Source organism: Barbus barbus (genome assembly GCF_936440315.1).
Source record: "Barbus barbus genome assembly, chromosome: 16".
Lineage (NCBI taxonomy): Eukaryota > Metazoa > Chordata > Actinopteri > Cypriniformes > Cyprinidae > Barbus > Barbus barbus.
In genome coordinates, this window is record NC_136744.1 from 18,729,099 (window position 1) to 18,749,784 (window position 20,686).

The 20,686-nt window shown below is 35.8% G+C and overlaps 1 protein-coding gene across 1 annotated transcript; it reads left to right on the forward strand.

Moving 5' to 3' along the window:
• Positions 1-291: 291 nt before the first annotated feature.
• On the forward strand, positions 292-8,082 carry LOC306882034 (carbohydrate sulfotransferase 3-like). Its single transcript, XM_079436466.1, has 4 exons — positions 292-664; positions 5,738-5,924; positions 6,030-7,254; positions 7,294-8,082. The coding sequence occupies exons 2-3, from the start codon at positions 5,845-5,847 to the stop codon at positions 7,207-7,209; spliced, it is 1,260 nt and encodes a 419-aa protein (XP_079292592.1). The 5' UTR covers positions 292-664; positions 5,738-5,844; the 3' UTR covers positions 7,210-7,254; positions 7,294-8,082.
• The last annotated feature ends 12,604 nt before the right edge of the window (positions 8,083-20,686 follow it).

Genomic DNA, 20,686 nt, shown 5'->3' on the forward strand with positions numbered 1-20,686 from the left:
TATGGTTTACACCTTAACAATAAATGTGGTAACCTAATAAACCATGATTTCGAACTAGTTTTGCCTAGTTTTCAACCAAGTTTTGCTCATTATTCATTCAGTGAGTGTACGAGTTCAGTCTCCGTGAACTAACGCACCGTGTTCAGATCAGACCCCTCGACTCCCCACTGCAAAAGGGGGATGCAGGAATGCACGTAGGATTGTTCCAGGGCCCTCCTCAAACAGAAAAGCCCCTGTGAACACTCACACTGGGGGTGTTCTTGCTTGATCACGTGACGTGTATCCAAGGGTAGCCCAAACTTGGAGACCGCCGTGAAATGGACACGTTTCCAGCATGCTGCACCGGAGAAAAGCGCAAATGGAGATAAATGAATAAGAGGCTTTTTTGGATCTGGATATAACTTTAGGACCCTTCAACTTATGAGTTACAGCAAAAATGTCTAATTTGGAACTTTCTTAACAATGAATGCTCTATTTTTGTTCGTGGAAATAACAGGGTATGAAGTCCGTATTATCAAATATTAACTTTATAGTGTAATTAGCCTTTTCACTCACATACGCGCGGTTATTTGGAGTCTTCACATAAGCGCAGGAACAATGTGTACCAGACGCGATCATCCAGGATGCTCCAGATGAACTACTGGAGACCCGTTCAGTCTGTAAGGTAAGATTCCACTCAATCGAGCTATTTTACCACAATCGCAGAGTATTAACTTTCATCTTTGCCAAATATCTGTAAATACTTTCACTGCAACATTACAATTGTAATATTTTGAGTTTGCTCTTTTCTTTTATTTATCTCACATTGAAAATAGTCACTGCAACATTACAACAGTAATCTTTTCTGTCTTTTTGTTTACCTCACACTTATCTATCTATCTATCTATCTATCTATCTATCTATCTATCTATCTATCTATCTATCTATCTATCTATCTATCTATCTATCTATCTATCTATCTATCTTCTTACAATTAAGAAATCATGAAGCCTTGAGATAAAATTAAAGTTAGTTGACTTGAGGATTTTGTCATTTCAGAAAATATCACAGCTTCATATAAATCTGTGATGTGGACAAAAATGTAATCTAATCTAAAATATGCATGACTATAGAGTTATTTCTTTTTTAAATTTGTCCATATTTCTTGAAAACAAAAACTAAAAACACATTGTTTCTTCCACCTTTTCATCCAAATCTTCTTAATCTTTAATGAAATTTAATGTGGTTAAAAAGGAATGTATTTACTGTGACTTAACCACCACTTTGAATTTATATAAATATTTAATGCAGCAATTAAAGTTATTTTTTTTTTACTGCAACTCATGTTACCATGTATTTCCTAGTAATTAGCCATTAGATTGGTGTCATCACACTTAATCTCCTGTTAGTTCACACTGATTAGTTCAAAACAGCAAGTGAAAGTCATGGTATGGCCTTACTATGCGTGTGCGTGTGTGAGAGAGAAGCCATTTGGTGCCACGTCTCTTTAAGGTTTACATTTTGTGATATGCCCATGATAACTACACCCCCTGTTCCTGTTCCCCTCCTCCACCGCTGCTGCAGCTGCAACTCGTGGGCCCAGGCAGCACAAGTGAGCCTGTCATTGGTGATAGTGGATTTATCTCATATAGAAGAACTCAAGCTAAACACTGCCTATCTCCCAGAAGGTGCCGTCACACACTGCTGAACCGCAAAGCACTCCGTAATGAAACAAGACAAAAACACAAGGATGAAACATGCTCCCTGGCCCCAGACTGCACACACCTCTCTGATACCCATGCTAACTCACTTCCTGTGTCATGTTTTCTGACAGAAAATGCCACTAGATTATATCCGTGTAATACTCCTGGATAAAAAGTGGTTCTATCCCAAAGGTTTAAAATGATTGACCATATGTCACAGACCAGTCTGAAAGCATCAGATGCACTGTAGTTTATTTTAACAAGCTACTGATGTGTATCTTCCATCTCTGGGGAACAAATCAAATCAAAGTATTTTTTACACAATGAAAAATAAGCCCAAACACCGCTAGCATTTTTTTCTAACACATCTATAATGCTGTAAGATAAGCCATTAATGTAATTTGTATGGGAATGATGAACAGAGTGATGTCCGTTTCTGCTTGAGCAGATCATCAGATTTGTCAAATGCTTCAGTGGTTTTTGAATATGTAAAGATCTCAGCTCAACCGCCGTGCCTGACAGTTTGACGGCTATGGCATAATAAGCCCACATAATTGGTTTATATTTACTTAGACTGCACACTATCATTCCTTGACGGCTTGAAAATTGTGTCATATCCTAAATGCTACTCTTTGTGCAGACAAATTGCATGGCATTTGACAGTTTTCCCACTGGTACACGTCTTATTTTACAACTACAATATTGCACTGGCTCTACTTACGTTTTTAGCACAGTTTAGGAAATTGTCACATTCATAAAAGCCGCTGTCTGGCAGAGGTCTGGTAGGCTTATTTGTACAGATGTGGTCTCGATATGGTCCAGATTAACCCCTGTCAACCGGTGTTGTTTGCCTTGCTGTGAAGGTAACACAATGCGTTATTGCTAGTAAACGACAGCTCTGAATAGAGCTACGTCAGGTTATGGCAGCTCACCTACTTAAAGCCATTCAGTGGGGTTATCTGGGGTCAAACATACCCTAAAGCTACTGATTTTATTGCAACACAACAGCCCAATATATTTGTAGTGTTGTAATGGTGTTGTTCCTATACCATTTCCCTTAGGAAACAGTTTCTTTATATTAGACGTTTTATGCTTAATAAAGAGTCTGTTATTCATACATTAATACTCTTCTTAGGAACAGCCATTAGCATATTTAAACCTCTGTATTCAAATCTGTAACTACTCTGAATCTGGTGATATAACTTTGATAAGGAAAACATCTGATGAAATCCTTATATCTCAAAACAAGGGTTTCTTTAAACAGGTAAACCTAAACTTCCTCTGCAACACATGGCTACAATGAACAAATGGCTTGTGGAATTCAGAGGTCATGAACCCTTGGTGAAAGGGCAGACCAATGTTTCAGTGTAGCTAATGTCTGCTTTCCTAAAATGGAAGGAAACAACAGATGATTTGAAACTAAATGTAGAAGACACTGACCCAATTGTTCATTTCAAACTGTATACCTAACTCTCAGAAAATGAAAACCATGTCAAACAAACAAAATTCCACCCACACCATATGGCTTCCAAGATTTAATGAAAGCTTTACAGACTTGCTGCAATAGGAAATGTACTTTCCTTTTGACTCTGCGGGTTATAGAGGCAGAACCATTCTGCGGCTAAATTATGAGCTATTTTTATGTTGCTTGAAGATCACTCCATTCTCATTCTTATTACAATTTTATCACTTAAAATATTTAACATTTACAATAAATATTATTCATAAAATATATACAGTCATGGCCAAAAATTTACCCTTGGTAAATAGGAGCAAAGAAGGCTGTGAAAATTAATCTGTATTGTTAATCCTTTTGATCTTTTATTTAAAACATTCACAAAAATATAACCTTTCATTGGATAATAAGGATTTAAAATGGGGGGAAATATCATTATGAAATAAATGTTTTTCTCAAACACACGTTGGACACAATTATTGGCACCCCTAGAAATTCTTATGAGTAAAATATCTCTGAAGTATATTCCCATTCATATTCACAATTTTGAGCACTCCAGGGTGATTATGAACATGAAATTATCCAATCATGGCTTCCTGATTCACAGAAATATAAATAGGAGGGAAAAAAAGCCCATATTCTCTTAATCATCCATCACAATCAGAAAAACCAAAGAATATATTTCTGATGGGCAGCAAAAGATAATTGAGCTTCACAAATTAGTGAAGTGGCTTTAAGAAAAGAGCTAGAGCTGTGAAAATTCCCATTTCCGCCATCAGGGGTATAATTAAGAGTTTCCAATCAACAGAAAATGTTACGAAACTGCCTGGAAGAGGACGTGTGTCTATATTGTCCTAATGCACGGTGAGGAGGAGAGTTTGAGTGGCTAAAGACTCTCCAAGGAACACAGCTGCAGAATTGCAGAAAATAGTTGAGTCTCGGGGTCAGAAAACCTTAAAAAAAAAAATTGTCAAACAGCACCTACATCACCACATGTTGTTTGGGAGGATTTCAAGAAAAATTCTCCTAGCTCATCCAAAACAAACTCCAGCATATTCAGTTATCAGACACGTCTGGAACTTCAAATGGGACTGGCTTCTATGGTCAGATGAAACTAAAAAAATGAGCTTTTTAGCAGCAAACACTCAAGATGGGTTTGGTGAACACAGGGATAAAAAGTACCCCAATGTGTACAATGAAATATACTGCTGTATTTTTCATGTTGTGGGCCTATATTTCTACTGGAGGTCCTGGACATCTCGTTTAGACTCATGCCATCATGGATTCTATCAAATACCAACAGATAAAAAAATAAATAAGTGACTGACTCTGTTAGAAATCTTATAATGGGCCATGTTTGGATCTTCCAACCATACAATAATACAAACACAAACCTCAAAAACAACACAAAAAATGGGTCACTGGGCACAAAACCAAGCTTCTGCTATGGCCATTCCAGTCCTCTGACCTGAACCCTATAGAAAATGAGTGAGGTGAACTGAAGAGAAGAAGCACCGTCATGGAGCTGGGAATCTAAAGGATCTGGAGTGACTCTGGATGAAGGAATGGTCTCTGATCTCTTGTCAGGTGTTCTCTAACCTCATCAGGTATTATAGGAGAAAATTTTGAGCTGTTAAACTGGCAAATGGAGGTTTCAAAAAGTATTGAATAAAAGGGTGCCGTTTAATTGTGGCCAATGTGGATTAGAGAAAAACATTTATTTCATAATGATATTTCCCCCATTTTAAATTCTTATTATCCAATGAAAGGTTAGATTTTTGTGATTTATTTTTTTTAAAAGATCAAAAGGATTAATGCAGATTAATTTTCACAGCCTTCTTTGATCATATTTATCAAGGGTGGCGATATTTTTGGCCATGACTGTACATATAATTACAGGAATTAATATAGACTACCATTCAACATTTGGGGTCAGTAAGCTTTTTTTAAAGAAACAAATATTTTATTTATATTTTAAGAGTACTGAAAAAAGGTATTACAGTTTGCACAAAAATATTATGTAGCACAACTCTTTAAAACTAAATCATTATATTAGAATAATTTCTGAGGGATCATGTGACACTGAAGACTACTGGCTGCAGAAAATATAGCTTTGCCATCACAGGAAGAAATTACATTTTTAAATATATCAAAATAGAAAACATTTATTTTAAATTCTAATAACATTTCACAATATTACTGTTTTTGATCAAATAAATGCAGCCTTTGAGACTTCTTTCAAAAACATTACAAAAATAACTTATTTGACTAACTTTTGAATTGCAATGTAAATACTAAAGAAGGACTACTTTTGATGATTCATCGGAATCCACAGTAAGCAGTTACCAAAGAGAGACACTGTGTTCTGTGGGCCTCATCGTCTCTCATCATTCCACATTAGTGGAATTACTGGACAGGTGATGACAGTGCAGGCTGCTTGTTTGCGACAAAGCTGAAATCGTCTGTGTCTGCTTATAATCTCCTGTGCCAAACAGTATAAATCTGTCACCGCTTGGAATCAATACATAGGGCTGGTCTGTTAGTGAATGTTATGTCTGTGTTGAAATGATGCCAAAACTCCTGTCTTGATTTTTTGCAGATGAAATGTAACCCAGGTTCTGACATGAGATGAATCCAAAACAGTTGGCAGCAGCAACGAATTAGCAGTCTTGTGGAGGCATTTCCTAAATCAAAGTTAATTTGAGAATGAGGAACAAGTACGCAGTCATCATTATCTGCATTGTGGCACTTGTCATCATTGAAAAAGAAAACAACATTATTTCAAGGTGAGAATTTTTGGATTAACTAAAAATATGCCCCCCAGAATACAAATATTTATTGAAATGGATTTTTAAAATGTTTTAAATTTGACATCATTTTAAAATGTACAGGGTCTCGGACAAGCTGACACTTAGACGGACCCCACAGACGGAGCCTCCAGTGCCCTACAATGCTTCCAGCGCTCTGGTAGTAATGGACGACAACAGTTCCTATCCAGAGGACATGTATGCTGAGAACGGCATTCAGGCAGGCCGAAAGCACATCCTCTTGATGGCTACCACTCGTACAGGATCTTCCTTCGTGGGAGAGTTCTTCAACCAACAGGGTGGAAATATGTTTTACCTCTTTGAGCCGCTCTGGCACGTGGAAAGGATGCTATTGATTGGCTCGAGTGGCACAAATGCCAGCACTTCAGTTTGGGTGTACAGAGATGTACTACAGCATCTCTTCTTGTGTAACTTCTCAATGTTGGAACGCTTCATCAGTCCTCCTCCACAGGAACACGTCACCCCTGCCCTGTTTCGCAGAGAGTCCAGCAAGGCCCTGTGCGAGGAGCAAGTCTGCTCTCCGGTTGTAAAAGATGTTTTTGAGAGGTACCACTGCAAGACGAGACGATGTGGGCCGCTCAATCTGACCTTGGCTTCCGAGGTCTGCTTAGGAAAACAGCACAGAGTGATCAAAACAGTGCGAGTCCGACAATTAGACACACTTCGTTCTCTAGTAGAGGACCTTCGGTTAGATATCAAACTCGTTCAGCTGGTTAGAGACCCCCGAGCCATCCTGGCATCAAGGATGGTGGCCTTTGCAAGTAAGTACCAGAACTGGAAAAGCTGGGCAGTGAATGGAGACATTCCTATAGAGGACGAAGAGGTCAAACGTCTCGAAGGAAACTGTAACAATATCCGCATCTCAGCCGAGTTGGGCTTGAGTCAGCCGAAGTGGCTGAAAAACCGTTATATGCTAGTACGTTATGAGGATATCGCCAGGTACCCCATGCAGAAAGCAGCAGAAATGTACAATTTTACAGGGATTCCGATGACGACACAAGCGCGGGATTGGATCCTCAAAAACACACATGCATCAACCGAGGCAAGTGGCGTGTATTCCACCCAAAAAAACTCTTCAGAACAAGTAGAGAAATGGAGGCTTAGTATACCGTTCAAACTGGCTCAAGTTGTACAGAAAGTTTGTGGACCGACCATGAAACTTTTTGGGTATAGGTTTGTAGACAGTGAACAGACACTATTGAACAGATCTTTTAGTTTGCTTGAAGAAAAACGATTTATTTAGGCATAGGCATTTTTTTATGCATACATTGTTACAGGAAAACCAAGTGTGAAATTTTTATGCATACATTGTTACAGGAAAACCAAGTGTGAAATGTGACAAGGTTTTGTTTTTATATGTGGACTAAAAATGTGCATAGCAGAGACACACTGGCACATTGGGATGTTGCTTATACTGAGGCACTTGTGGCATGCATCACCTGAATTATTTGAACATAAAGCCTAACTGAAATTATGAGTGAATGATTCTAGATGCCTTCATCTGAGAAAAAGTTTGATGAGGATAAAAATCATCTGTACTCATAAAATGAGACATAATTTGCCCTGTGAATGTGTATATTTGTGTGTGTCTAGAGACTGTTTCCTTTTTCTGAAAAAAGCTAAAAGATCATTATTACACAAAAAGGGAAGTGAAACAAGTGGGCATCTTATTTATGTGTTGTGCTGCTGCTAAAGTTATGTGTGGTCACCACAGTCATTTCAAATTGCTTTGTTGAAATTAAAGCCCAAAAATTGGCTTTGACAGTTTGTCATCTCTCATTATTGTAAGATATAATTTTTTTAATGGATCTGGATATTACTAGATATTAACTGAGAAAAAACTTCCAGTGTGTGAAGAGCCAGTCAGTATAAAAGGCAGCTTTTGACAGCCAGCTGTGATCCCAGAGTACAATTGTAGCATTATTCTCTAAAAAACTGAAGTGCAGAATAGACCTTTGTCCACGCACATTTTTAAATGTTTAATATTTTAAACCTTTTTAAAACACAAAAATAGAATTATGAGAAGTAAAACCATAACAACAGAAACAGCAAAATACTTGAAGAAAACACCAACATTTTCCAAGAGCATCTGCTCTTTGACCATACACGCATATATAGCAAAAAAGAGAAAAAGCAGCACCAGTTTCTTTAGGACCCTCCAGTATTCTAGACTTTAGGATACTGGTAGACTTTTGAAAAACATAGCATTCTTAAAATAGCTGAATAGCATTTAGTTTCAACTAAAGCCCTAATTCCAAAGCTATTTCACACATCACGTTTTATTTTTAGAATGACGTCTGTGAAATATTGTTAGGAAACACATGAAATCTTAGATGACAGCATGACATAAATATGAAATCTACACAGACATTCTGGGAACAGTGATGTTTTCTCTGCCCACATAATTTTACAATCTTCTCTCAACACAGATTTACTGAAAACCAGAGATGTTCTCCATGCACAAATAAAATGACTAATCTTACCTTCACTAAATATCCACATCACCCTCAAACTATTTCCTGAGTTTCCTGGCCATGGAGACCTAGTGTATGCCACAGCTTAGATGTCTGCATTAGCAACACAGTGGTTCTTTGAAAAGAGATACAGTAGTATCTTCATGCATTGTTTCATTTCCACTGCACATCATGCAGAATACATTGTTCTTCACAGAAAGAGTTGCTTCTCAGAACAACAAGCCACAAAAACACAAATGTATGTTTCTCTTTAATTGTACTGCTGCTATCTGTTTGCAACAATAATTTAAGATCCGCTATTTCATTAACTGGCACTATAAGATAAATATGCATTCAAGAGTCTAACATCTGTTAAACAAAGAGCGACAGAGAGAGAGAGAGAGCAGAGTGTGTCTACACACTGGTATTTCACAAAATATGGGTTTATTATGATCCACCAGTGTTGCAATGCCCCTTGTAATCAGAATCCCCGATTTAATGAGTCTGTAGGGAAATTTGCATTGACAAAACAGTGAAGCTGCCGCTCTGCTTCTGTGATTGTCGCTTAGCCTTCGTTAAAGCTGATTTCTACAAGAACAAACTGAAAAATCAGTTCTCCAAGTGTACGATTTTGTGACGCTGAGCATAAAGTGTGATGATTTATACCAACAAGATTTCTGTTGCTAGTTCATGTTGAGGACAAATGCAAACGCAGGTTTCATTGACACAGGACTTTCCACCCCACAAATCAATATCAAACACATCTCTGATGTTCATATAAGCCATAAAAGGCCTATGAAAACAAATGTCACAGTATTTTCTTTATGTATGTTTTCTTTAACTCATTCTTGACTGATTTGGGACTACTGTGACAGTGTTGTGCAGGCAGTGCAACAGGAAATCAGCCTCGATGTGTATGTGCATGCGCTCCACTCTCTCAGGATGTGCCACACCTTCTAAGTGGCGTTCTGTCCACACTAGGGCTCAGACGGCCGTTGAACAGGCCTTTCATACTGCCTTTCCAAAGCTTCCAGTCTCTAAAGCACACAGCGCTGCCTGTTTACAGCTCAGAAGCCTGCTGGTCTGCTAGAGCCTGAGCTGACTAATATGCAACACAGAGGGATTATTCCACTGACTCCAATTGACTCATTGATGCCTCGCAAATAACGTGAGGAAAAAATAACGTCTGGGTGTTTATGGAAAAATCCCTTTCAGGATATTTCTGAGTTGTTGCTTAGTCATGCAGTCTTGGGTCTCACTGCTGATGTTTATCTTTAGTGTCTGGTTGAAGTCTGCACTGGAAAAGTGGGGTAAATACGTGGCTTGACCAGAGAGAGAGAGAGAGGGTGTGAGAGAGAGTTCTGACTTGTCTGCTTATGCCAATAATTACCATCAACAAACAATAAATAAAGGGACTGGAAAGCCCTCCAAATGATGAAGTTTCCATTCATCATGATCTCAGTACTCAGTACTGTACCTCATTATTCAAAATACATGACAAAATAATAACAAAATAACTGGCCATCCTGGGTATAAAATGTAGATTAAAGAGTAATTATATAAATAATATTGTATAAATATATAAAATGTAGTATGTAAAATGTAAATATTGCTTTACCCTTTAAATGTCACAATAAGAAAAAATTAAAGTCACAGTCCACAAAAAATGAAAATTCTTTCATCATGTTATGACTTTTGTTCTTCTGCGGAACATAAAAGAAGATATTTTGCAGAATTTTAATAGCCAGTTTTGGTTCCCATTAACTTCCATTCTATTTTTAGCTCATAGACTAGAATTAAATGGGAAATGACATTTTTTGGTTACCAACACATCTGCTTTTAACTTCCAAAGAAAAAATAAAGTTATACAGGTTAAGAATGACATAAGGGTGAATAAATGACAGATTTTTCATTTTTATATGGATTATTATTTTACGATTTTTTCTTACTATATAAAAGCTCTTCTGAGTGTCAGATTATTGAACTTTTCATTCAGAAATATTAACCCTGAACCAGTTAGTTAAGATTGTACACTACTATTCAAAATTTTTGGCATCAGTAAAAATTATTTTAAAGTAATGGCTTCAGCAAACCAGCATTTTAGAATAATTTCAGAAGGATCATGTGACACTGAAGACTGGAGTAATGGCTGCTAAAAATTCAGCTTCACCATCAGCGCGAAAAACCCCCCCATTTAAAATGATATTCAAATAGTAAATAGTTATTTTAAATTATAATAATATTTCATAATAATACTGTTTTTACTGATTACTTTCAAACAAATAAATGCAACGGGTGAGCAGAAGAGACTCCTTTTAAAAACATTTAAATATCCCCCAAACCTAATAATTCCAGGGTATTGTGCGACGTAATTGGGGAGATGCTTCTGCATTATGCTTTTAGCTTCTGCTATCCCAGGTGTTTGACTATAATTGGTCAAAAATGTTTTTTTTTCTTCAATTTTAGAAAACACCCTGATGCTGTTGTCCAGTTGCTTAAGCTCTGTGACAGTAGAGGGCAGTGTGCACTAGACAATAGAGCAGCTCTAAAACAGACAGGCCAGCTTCTTAAAATAACCTCTCACTCCTTTAAACACCAGCATCAAAAGAATTATTACTACAAATTTTAAAAGTTAAAAGCTTTGACACTGACACTCCTTTAAGAGTTTGTGGAATCGTTAATCTCAAATCACACTAGGAGAATTGTCTTCTGTCACAAACAAGATACAGTTTCAAGGAATAATGAATATGACAAACACACCGTTTGTATTTTCAATACAGTAGGTTTGGAAAAAGTGTGTGTGCAAGAGCGTGACTGCCTGCCGACTTTCAGTAGAGCGGATGTGAAGAAACTGCTCATCAAAGGGTGTGAGGTCCAGCACTAATCCGCAGTTAATGGCGGACAGGGGTGCCCAGCCCTATCGCTCTGTTCCTAATGGGCACACCGCACTAATACCCAGCATCCCCTGCAGAAAGCACATAAAAATAGATGGATGGATGGGTGTGTGTGTGTGTACATATATATATATATATATATATATATATATGAAGTGACATTCAGCCAAGTATGGTGACCCATACTCGGAATTCGTGCTCTGCATTTAACCCATCCAACGTGCACACACACAGCAGTGAACACACACACACCATGAACATACACCCAGAGCAGTGGGCAGCCATTTTATGCTGCAGCGCCCGGGGAGCAGTTGGGGGTTCGGTGCCTTGCTCAAGGGCACCTCAGTCGTGGTATTGAGGGTGGAGAGAACGCTGGACATTCACTCCCCCACCTACAATTCCTGCCGGCCGGAGACTCGAACCCGCAACCTTTGGATCACGAGTCCAACTCTCTAACCATTAGGCCACGACTTCCCCATATATATATATATAGATGGTCAAACCAAAATTTATTTAGACACATTCAACATGTCTCATATTATCGCTATAGTTTAGAAAATGGTAATAAAATATGACAAGAACTCAGGATTAAATTGTGTCAGAACAAATTCATCTTGATGATGTCAAATAACTTTGATAGAAAGGTATGTAATGAATTGGGTTGAATAGCTGTCAGATGTTAAATTTAAGCGCAGTTAGATACCAATTTAGGTCAAACAATTACCAAGCAATGCTTAATTTTGTTCAATCTGTGGTGTAAAAAGGTCGCATTAGCAATTAAAGAAAAAACACTTAAGCAAGACATGGTCAGGTCAAAGTGTCTGCATTTTTGGTCCCAATTTTTTTTAATCAATTTTACTGGTAGTCCACTGTATGAAGAATTTTTGGGTATAATATGTCACAGTTTACTTTATTGTGCTATCCTCACTTACATAGATGAACTATAGTGTCCTGCACTCACTAGTAAAAAAAAAAAATCAAAAATTATATCTGGTGTCGGAATAACTTTTTATTTGACTGTATATATTATAAATAGATATATTTTAAGTAGCCAATTACTCCCTTTTGCTACTTTTTCACATGGAGTCTTTGTTATCGTTACCATTTTATTTAATTACCAAAGTAAATTAAATATGGACATTTGTATTTTCTGGTAATGAGGAAAGACTGTACAATCAGTTACATTTGTAAACGCTCATTTCAAACACTCACAAACATCTAGTCATTTGTATGAGAGGCTGAAAAGAAGTCACAGTAATGATCAAAGAAACCTCAAGACCGCAGACCATAAAAGACCTAACAAGCATTTCCGTGGTCTGTGGTTGCCTTTTAAAACTAATAAAATGGGGTCAAGCTTCGGTACCACTGTCATAATGAAAAAAACATCCAGACAATGTCCTCTTCCATAACCGTCACTCGGCTTTTCTTTGAAAGAGTTGCTAATATTTGGCATATTAGCTCTAAACATTGTAGCTTTCAATGAGCACTTTCATGTCTGATCTTTAATGAGTGATTTAATGCCAAAGGAAACAGCCTCTATCAGCGAGTGTTGTGGGACGCTCTGTGCTCCAGCTAGACCATTTTTTTTATAAACTCTTTCTTTTGCCTTCGAGGTCACTGATACATAAATTATTTGCACTGCTGCTTTAAAATGTTTATAAGTTTGGCAGAAGTCAGTCTCTTTGAATGTGCGGCACTGACCCTGTCCTTCTCATTATTACTGCAAACAATCAAAATACACAGATATAAATCAGCTCACATTTCCATCCCAGAATGAGCTGGCAGTGCAAACACAGATGGTTCATGTTCTCTTCTCAGATAATATGTTTTTTGATTATTTTCTTTGCGGCATCTCTTTAAACGGCCAGTTCTGATAAAGGTAGCTTGGGGCGAGCGGTTGGAGATCCCGGTTTTTTGGAAACCAATTACAAGGTAAAAGCGAGCGGCTTGGTCATGTGTGTGCTGATAGGAGGAACTGGCCGTCTGCACGACAAATATCATCGCTTCCCCAAGCAGCCCTGTCCCACCTCTAAACCCTCCCACTGAAAGACACATGCAGGGAAGACACTTATGAATATTTCAAAGAGATTAGAAACCAAGCGCTGAGAGGTCAAGCATATCCTCAAATCAGACCAGCCCACAATCTGAGGGCAGTGAACTATGGATGTCGGTCGCGGGGAGATTCATTTGTATTTTAAGAAGATGCCATTTGATTTGAGTCAAAAGTTTTTGAACAGTAAGATTTTTTTTTTTGTTTTTTTTAAAGAATTATCTTCTGCTCACCAAGCCTGCATCTATTTGATCCAAAATACAGCAAACACAGTAATATTGTGAAATATTTTTACTATTTAAAATTATGGCTTTCTATTTGAATATTTATAAAAATGTAATTTATTCTTGTGATCAAAGCTACATTTTCAGCATCATTACTTCAGTTTTCAGTGTCACATGATCCTATAAAATCATTCTAATATGGTGATTTGCTGTTCAAGAAACATTTATTATTATTATTATTATCAATATTTAAAACAGTAAATTTTTTTCAGGATTCTTTGATGAATAGAAAGATCAAAAGATCAGCATTTATCTGAAATAAAGAGCTTTTGTAACACTATACCATTCAAAAGCTTGAAGTTAGCATTTTTGTGTGTGTGTGTGTGGGGGGGGGGGTATATAAATTAATAATTTTATTTAGCAAGGATGCTTTAAATTGATCAAAAGTGATACATAAATTTGTAATGTTACAAAAAACAAATATTTCAGATAAATACTGTTCTTTGAACTTTCTATTCATCAAAGAAACCTGAAAAAAATCTACTCCGCTGTTTTCAACATAATAATAATAAATGTTTTTGAGCAGTAAATCAGAATATTAGAATAATTTCTGAAAGATCACGTGACTGGAGTAATGACGCTATAAATTCAGCTTTGAAATCACAGGAATCAATTACATTTTAAAATATATTCAAATATAAAACAGTTATTTTAAATAATAAAAATATTTTACTGTTTTTGCTGGACTTTGGATCAAATAAATGCAGGCTTGGTGAGCAGAAGAGACTTCTTTAAAAAACTAAAATCTCACGGTTCAGAAACTTTTGACTGGTAGTGTACATGTAGGCAACCTTTAAAAACTGAATTCGATAGATAGCTGTTCACTCCTTCCATTAGACCATATCTTCAAAACAGCATCAGTACAACCAAAACTTCATCGTTTATTATGTGTGTGAAGATCCTGAGATTGATTTTGTCTTCACTACATAGTAATCTTTATTGAGCCGTCTGTTCGTGAATACTGGTTGGACTGACGCTTGTGTCTATGGCTGTGTTCTTTTAATTAAACAAACTGGGAGAAGTAAAGGAGATGCTTGGCAGCTTGTCAGGAAAATGGCATGTCAGGTTTATTATGGTCCCTCACAGGAGTGGCGTGCTGTCCATCATCTACCTGTTCTGGCTGCGGACCTTTCCCTTTGGATTCCACTGTAAAGTGAGATGTTGGACATCTGCGTCTGGCTGAATGAGAAAGAGCTTTACACAGTTCTCTGAAAATATAAACCCCCTATCATTTACACGAGCTTTCTTCTGCCATTGTGCTGCAAAACCTGCGGCTCGTAAATCTAAAAGGGGACTTGTAACCATTAAAGAACTTGATAATTGCATTCTTAAAGAATAAAAAAAATATAAATAAAAGAATATCGCAGGATTCATAAGACATTTAAAAATCCAATAGACTGTATCATTTAACTCTTGTCAAAAAGTTCTTTTTTCTTGTTTTTTTGTTTTAATTACTTGCTTTTATTCCCCAATCCAATCGCTTTTGCTCAACATTTGTTAAACTTTAATATTTTTGTTTCCATGGCTTGTCAGTGTTACTTCAGTATCATTTGAGATACTATTAAAGTTTTATTAATATTTTGAATTAGGTTTCATTTTTTTTATTGTTTTCATTGTAATAATAGTTAAAGTTTTAACAATTTTGTTGTGTGTTTTGTATTGTTTTATCCGGTTTTGCTTATAATAAATAAAATATAGTCTATATAGTTTATATCGATATGGTTTTTATTCTTTTTTATTTCAGATTTAGCTTTAGGTATTTTAATACAAGTACATGAAATAAAATACATGTAAATTAAATAAACTAAATGAAATTGAGAAAAGTTGCCTTGGAAATTTTTTTAATTCATTTAGAGTTTACTTCAGGTAACACAATTTTGTATGGTTTTGTTTTAGTTTAAGTTTTAGTTAACTATAAGAGTTAACTATAACCCTGTGACTTATGTTTGATTCTTGTGTCCATCTCTTTACCTACAGATGATTAAAGTTTATGAACAAAGGTTTCTCAATTTTGGATTTTGCTCATACTTTTGTAAACTTTGTTTAAACAGAAAACAGACTAATAATGTCCTGATGAGAATTTATAATAACAATCTAAGGTAAAATCCTCACGTAAACAGAAAAGGAAAACAGGGACAGATGTACATTGGTTTACCGTAAGAGCATCACTTTTCCCTTTTTTAAAACGTTCCAGAGGACTTCTAAAGGTTTGTGGCATGCTGTGAGGTCAACACTTTGCACACATGAATAATGGAGAGTTTATTCGTCACTGACACACTATCCAAAGGTGCCTCGTAAACGCAGACCCATCAGTCACTCTCCTGGGAGAACCTTCTCAAATGACCTGAACTATGATTAGTCATTTCTGGATTATTTGTTCTACACTTGCAATATTCATGTTCTCTGTAACAGATATCATGACATTTTCTCCTCAGTGTGAGAGGGAATCCCACGCCAGCCTCAGAAAGAGGACATCTATTGGCCCACTAAAGTAAACATTGCATCTTTAATTGTTTTAGCATTGCCTAATGCATCACTCAGCACAATCTGGAGTAGAACGCTGAGTTCTTTCCCTCAAAATTTAACTGACACCGAGAACATCCTTCTTGTACTTATCACAGAAATTATGATTTGGGGTTCCCACACTAATAAAGAAAATTACATTTGTGCATATAAGAGTGTTACTACAGTAAACTAAAACTCAAATAATTCAATATTTTTTACTTGTAATAAATGCTAAATAAAACAAAGACATATTAAACTTATTTGACCTTGCCAAGTCAACATTTGTCATTTTAATTTAGCTTATATGTACTCACAACTAAAACTAGTAGACTTAAACAGAAATAAAATGAATAAAAACTATATAGATATTCAAAAATTGCATTTACTTGTAATAAATACTAAATAAAATTAATAAATATATTTTTTTTTATTTTTGCTTGCCAAGTCAACATCTCATTTTAATTTAGCTTAAATTGGTGTACAAAAAGAACTAAATTAAAACTGAAGTAGACTTAAACTGAAATAAATTAATAACTATTACTATATAGACATTCAAAAAATAAATAAAAAAATAAAAAAAAGCAAAATATTAATTAAAACTACAATATTATCTCTATAATACTAATATAACAATGGCAAAGAGATACAGTAAATATATAGTTCTTCTTTCTAACAATTACTACTCATTTTTTAAAACTGTGTAAAATAAGCTTTATTATATGTGATTAAAACAATATTTGGCTTATTCTAACACATACTCTTGGGACACTTCTCTTTCCTGTCACTGATAATAACACGTTACTGTTGTTGTCCCCAAATCAAAGTGAAATCAGAGCCTAATTGGTGTGTACATTGACATGCAGATGATTAGCGGTCCTAAGGGATTGATAATGGGAAAATCAGAAGTTTCATTCTCGTTTCCACCAATCACAGGGAATGTCAGTGCGCAAGTTGTAAAGTTGCCTGACATGTAAGTAAGCACACTTCACCAAGTCCATTTCCAAATGTCGCAGACTTTGATATCCAGCTCAGTGAAACTTGTGACTGTTTTAATTAAGGAAGAAATACAATGAAATGACAGAGCTAGAAGAGGAAATCTCATTCAACAAATGCTATTGTTTCTTACCCTCTTTCACAGTGCGACAGTTTCAAAAGCACTTGCCAAGTTCAATTTTTTCCTTTTTGCAACATGAAGCAAGAATACAGTAAGATATACAGAGAATTATGCCCTGAAAAAAAACAAAAAAAACAGTCAGCCTCTTTGACCTTGAAGACCCGCTTTGCTGACGATTCAACACAAATACACATTTGTATTCATTCTGATCGCATCTCAAGCAAAAACCTCCATCTATTCCCATCAGTGAGACAGTGGAGCCAGGACAGGGGCTAGACCAGGACTGAGGGAGAGTATCCCAGCACTTCCACTGTTTATCCTGCCTCAGGTTATATATGGCACTAGCAGGACTGTAAGGCTACTAACTGTGTTTTTACTCCTACAGATAATAAGTCAGATGATCACATATATCCCCTCAATTTTTCACATGGGTTCCGGTCTACAGGATCAACTTTCTACACAGTCAGCAACAGATATTTTTTTTTTATGGTAATCAATCAAAATCCAATAACAGCAGGGCTGGGCAACTGGCCATTTTTAGCTTCAGATGATGCCGCTACAATGATAGAAGATTTTTTTTATTTTTGTAACAATGGCCTACTTTGAAGCTAAAAAGCTATTGTTTTAGATTTTAATAAGAATTTAGCTGTTTTGTATTTTATTATAGTATTTATTACTGAATGCACTAGATGCATTTTAGGCAGGAAAGGGATTTTATTAAAATGCACCATAAGACTAATCTCAAAAGAGACTTGGTTTAGGTTAGCTGTTAGCAACTTTTGGTACATTTTTTCTATCGAACTAAAATAAATCTATATAATAACAGGTAGATTTCAACTGTGTTCACAAGCATGGTATTTTTCATGAATGGGACAAGTTGCAGTATGTGTTTAAATTCATACAATGCAAAAACAATGGTTTGATATTTTGTATGGTAGATTCCATTTATTTTATTTTTTGGTCCATACATTTCTTTGTGTATAATATTAATTATTTTATTATAACTTTACAAAGTTTGTTGACAAGCTGCCAGTTTATTAGCCTTACTCCATATAGTGTGACAACATGGCCTGATATAGGGTCAAAAGGTCACAGTGTGATCAATGAACTATATCCCTGTTTTCCTGAGCAAAAGCAGTGGAAATGTTAAATAACTTAAAACTTAAAAATACATTTATATACAGAAAAGGACTTTCAAAAATAAAGTAAAAAGTAGCCCCGTCTCCCCAACTACTCATTTGATTTCAACGCTGCTTAACTAATATAACATGCCCTTTGAATATGTATATGAAAACAAATATCGCATCACACAAGCTCTCTTTCAAAAGCAGGATCTTGTTTCTCCTGCAACAAACACCGTTGGATTTTGAGTGTATACGTCCACTTTTTCCCAGAATGATTGATAGCAGCCACTTACTCACAGTGAATAGTCTCCAGTCAAACTTTCATTCTTAATTCCAGTGTCAACAGTGCATCTCTAGCTCCCGACCTACCACTTTAGCCCTGAGGAGACACCTGACCAGATTCCAGCCACCCCACATATAAACAGTGTAATCTCTCAGTCTCTGACACAGCAAATAAACACAGCACACAAGCAAAGCTCAGCAACTTAATATCCTACTTCCTTCCTTTGTGTAGACTTGACAGCTTGTAGGGGGCTCAGGGAAAAGAGAGAAAAAGAAGACATATTTTACAGGTAACAAGACTAAAGTGACCGTCTCTTTGAAGTTGAAGCAAGGTTAAGTGCACTGAGGAAATGTGTGCTAAAGCCAAAAACATATCTGAAATATTCTGGATTAGTTGATTTTTTCTTGTCATTCAAAAGCCACGCAAACGAAATATATGGAGATATGTGACCCTGGACCACAAAACCAGTCTTAAGTCGCTGGGGTATATTTGTAGCAATAGCCAAAAATACATTGTATGGGTCAAAATTATGGATTTTTCTTTTTGCCAAAAATACATTGCATGGGTCAAAATTATTGATTTTTCTTTTATGCCAAAAATCATTAGGACATTAAGTAAAGATCATGTTCCATGAAGATATTTTATAATTTCCTACTGTAAATATATCAAAACTTAATTTTTGACTAGTAACATGCATTGATAAGAAATTCATTTGGACAACTTGAAAGGAGATTTCTCAATATTTGGATTTTTTTTACACCCTCAGATTCCAGATTTTCAAATAGTTGTATCTCGGCCAAATATTGTCCCATCATAAACCATACATCAATGGAAAGCTTATTAATTCAGCTTTCAGATGCTGTATAAATCTCAATTTCGGAAAATTTACCCGTATGACTGGTTTTGTGGTCCAGGGTCACATATTATACACAAAAATCTTCCTGAGGAGTTAAGATAAGCCATGTTAAATAAAGCACATTATACAATTAAATCTTTCATTATAGATATATGGTGAAGATGTTAGAGAAAAAAAACTAATAAAAACGTAACATGAAATGCATTGAATTAAAAGCACTGTTTAATGCATACATAACCATATTTAAAAATGTATATAATGTATTTAAATAAATGTATATGTTCATAAAAAAATACATAAACAGTGTACATTTAACGTTTTAACTAAAAATTTTGCATAAAATATATTTATTCCTGAAAAGTCCAGTATGTGCCATATAGTTTTGTTGCTGTAGTACATTTTCACCACCGGATGGCAGTATTTCCTGTAACACCAGCAATTTCCTTTTTTTCCAAACTCTGGCCCAAATTCTTGCTTGAATTTGAATATACACTTGATCATGTTTTGCTAGACAGTAAATATGTAACAAAATACCATCAAGAAACAAGAAAATATATATATTAAAAATAAATGAACAAATATATATAATAGGCCTATATACCATATTCTCTCCTGACCCTTGACAAAAACAAAACTTCATAGACTAGTCTTGTTAATAAATGACCTGAAAAGTGTATAGCACAGCACTTTCCCCCATTTTTTCTTACTGTCTCTTAATATATGAGTCAGTTTAGCACTGTAGATACTTGTTTAAGATATCTGATTTGTGTGAAGTAATTCTGAAGCTGGTCCTAAACAGACATTTATATGCAAATATGCTTATGGTTAGATAAACTCTCACTGAATGCACTATTAAAGATTAAGTTAATTAGCTAAATTAAATATACAGTCCTAGTTAAAAAGACAGAACTACATATATAGCCATACTTACATAGCCCTCCATACAGCCTTAAGGGGCAGCAAAATACTGTGTTTTGCTAATATGTGTTTAAGTAGAAGTTACCGGCTGGTAACCAAAATTTCCTGCAGATCACTCTAATCGAGCGCCAAAGGCTGAAGTTCAATCCATTTTTGGTAAGAATGCTGAAATCAGCTCTGTTGCCGTGCATGTCCATTTTTGTTGTTTTAAGAAAAGTTATCTTGTATCTAAAATTAAG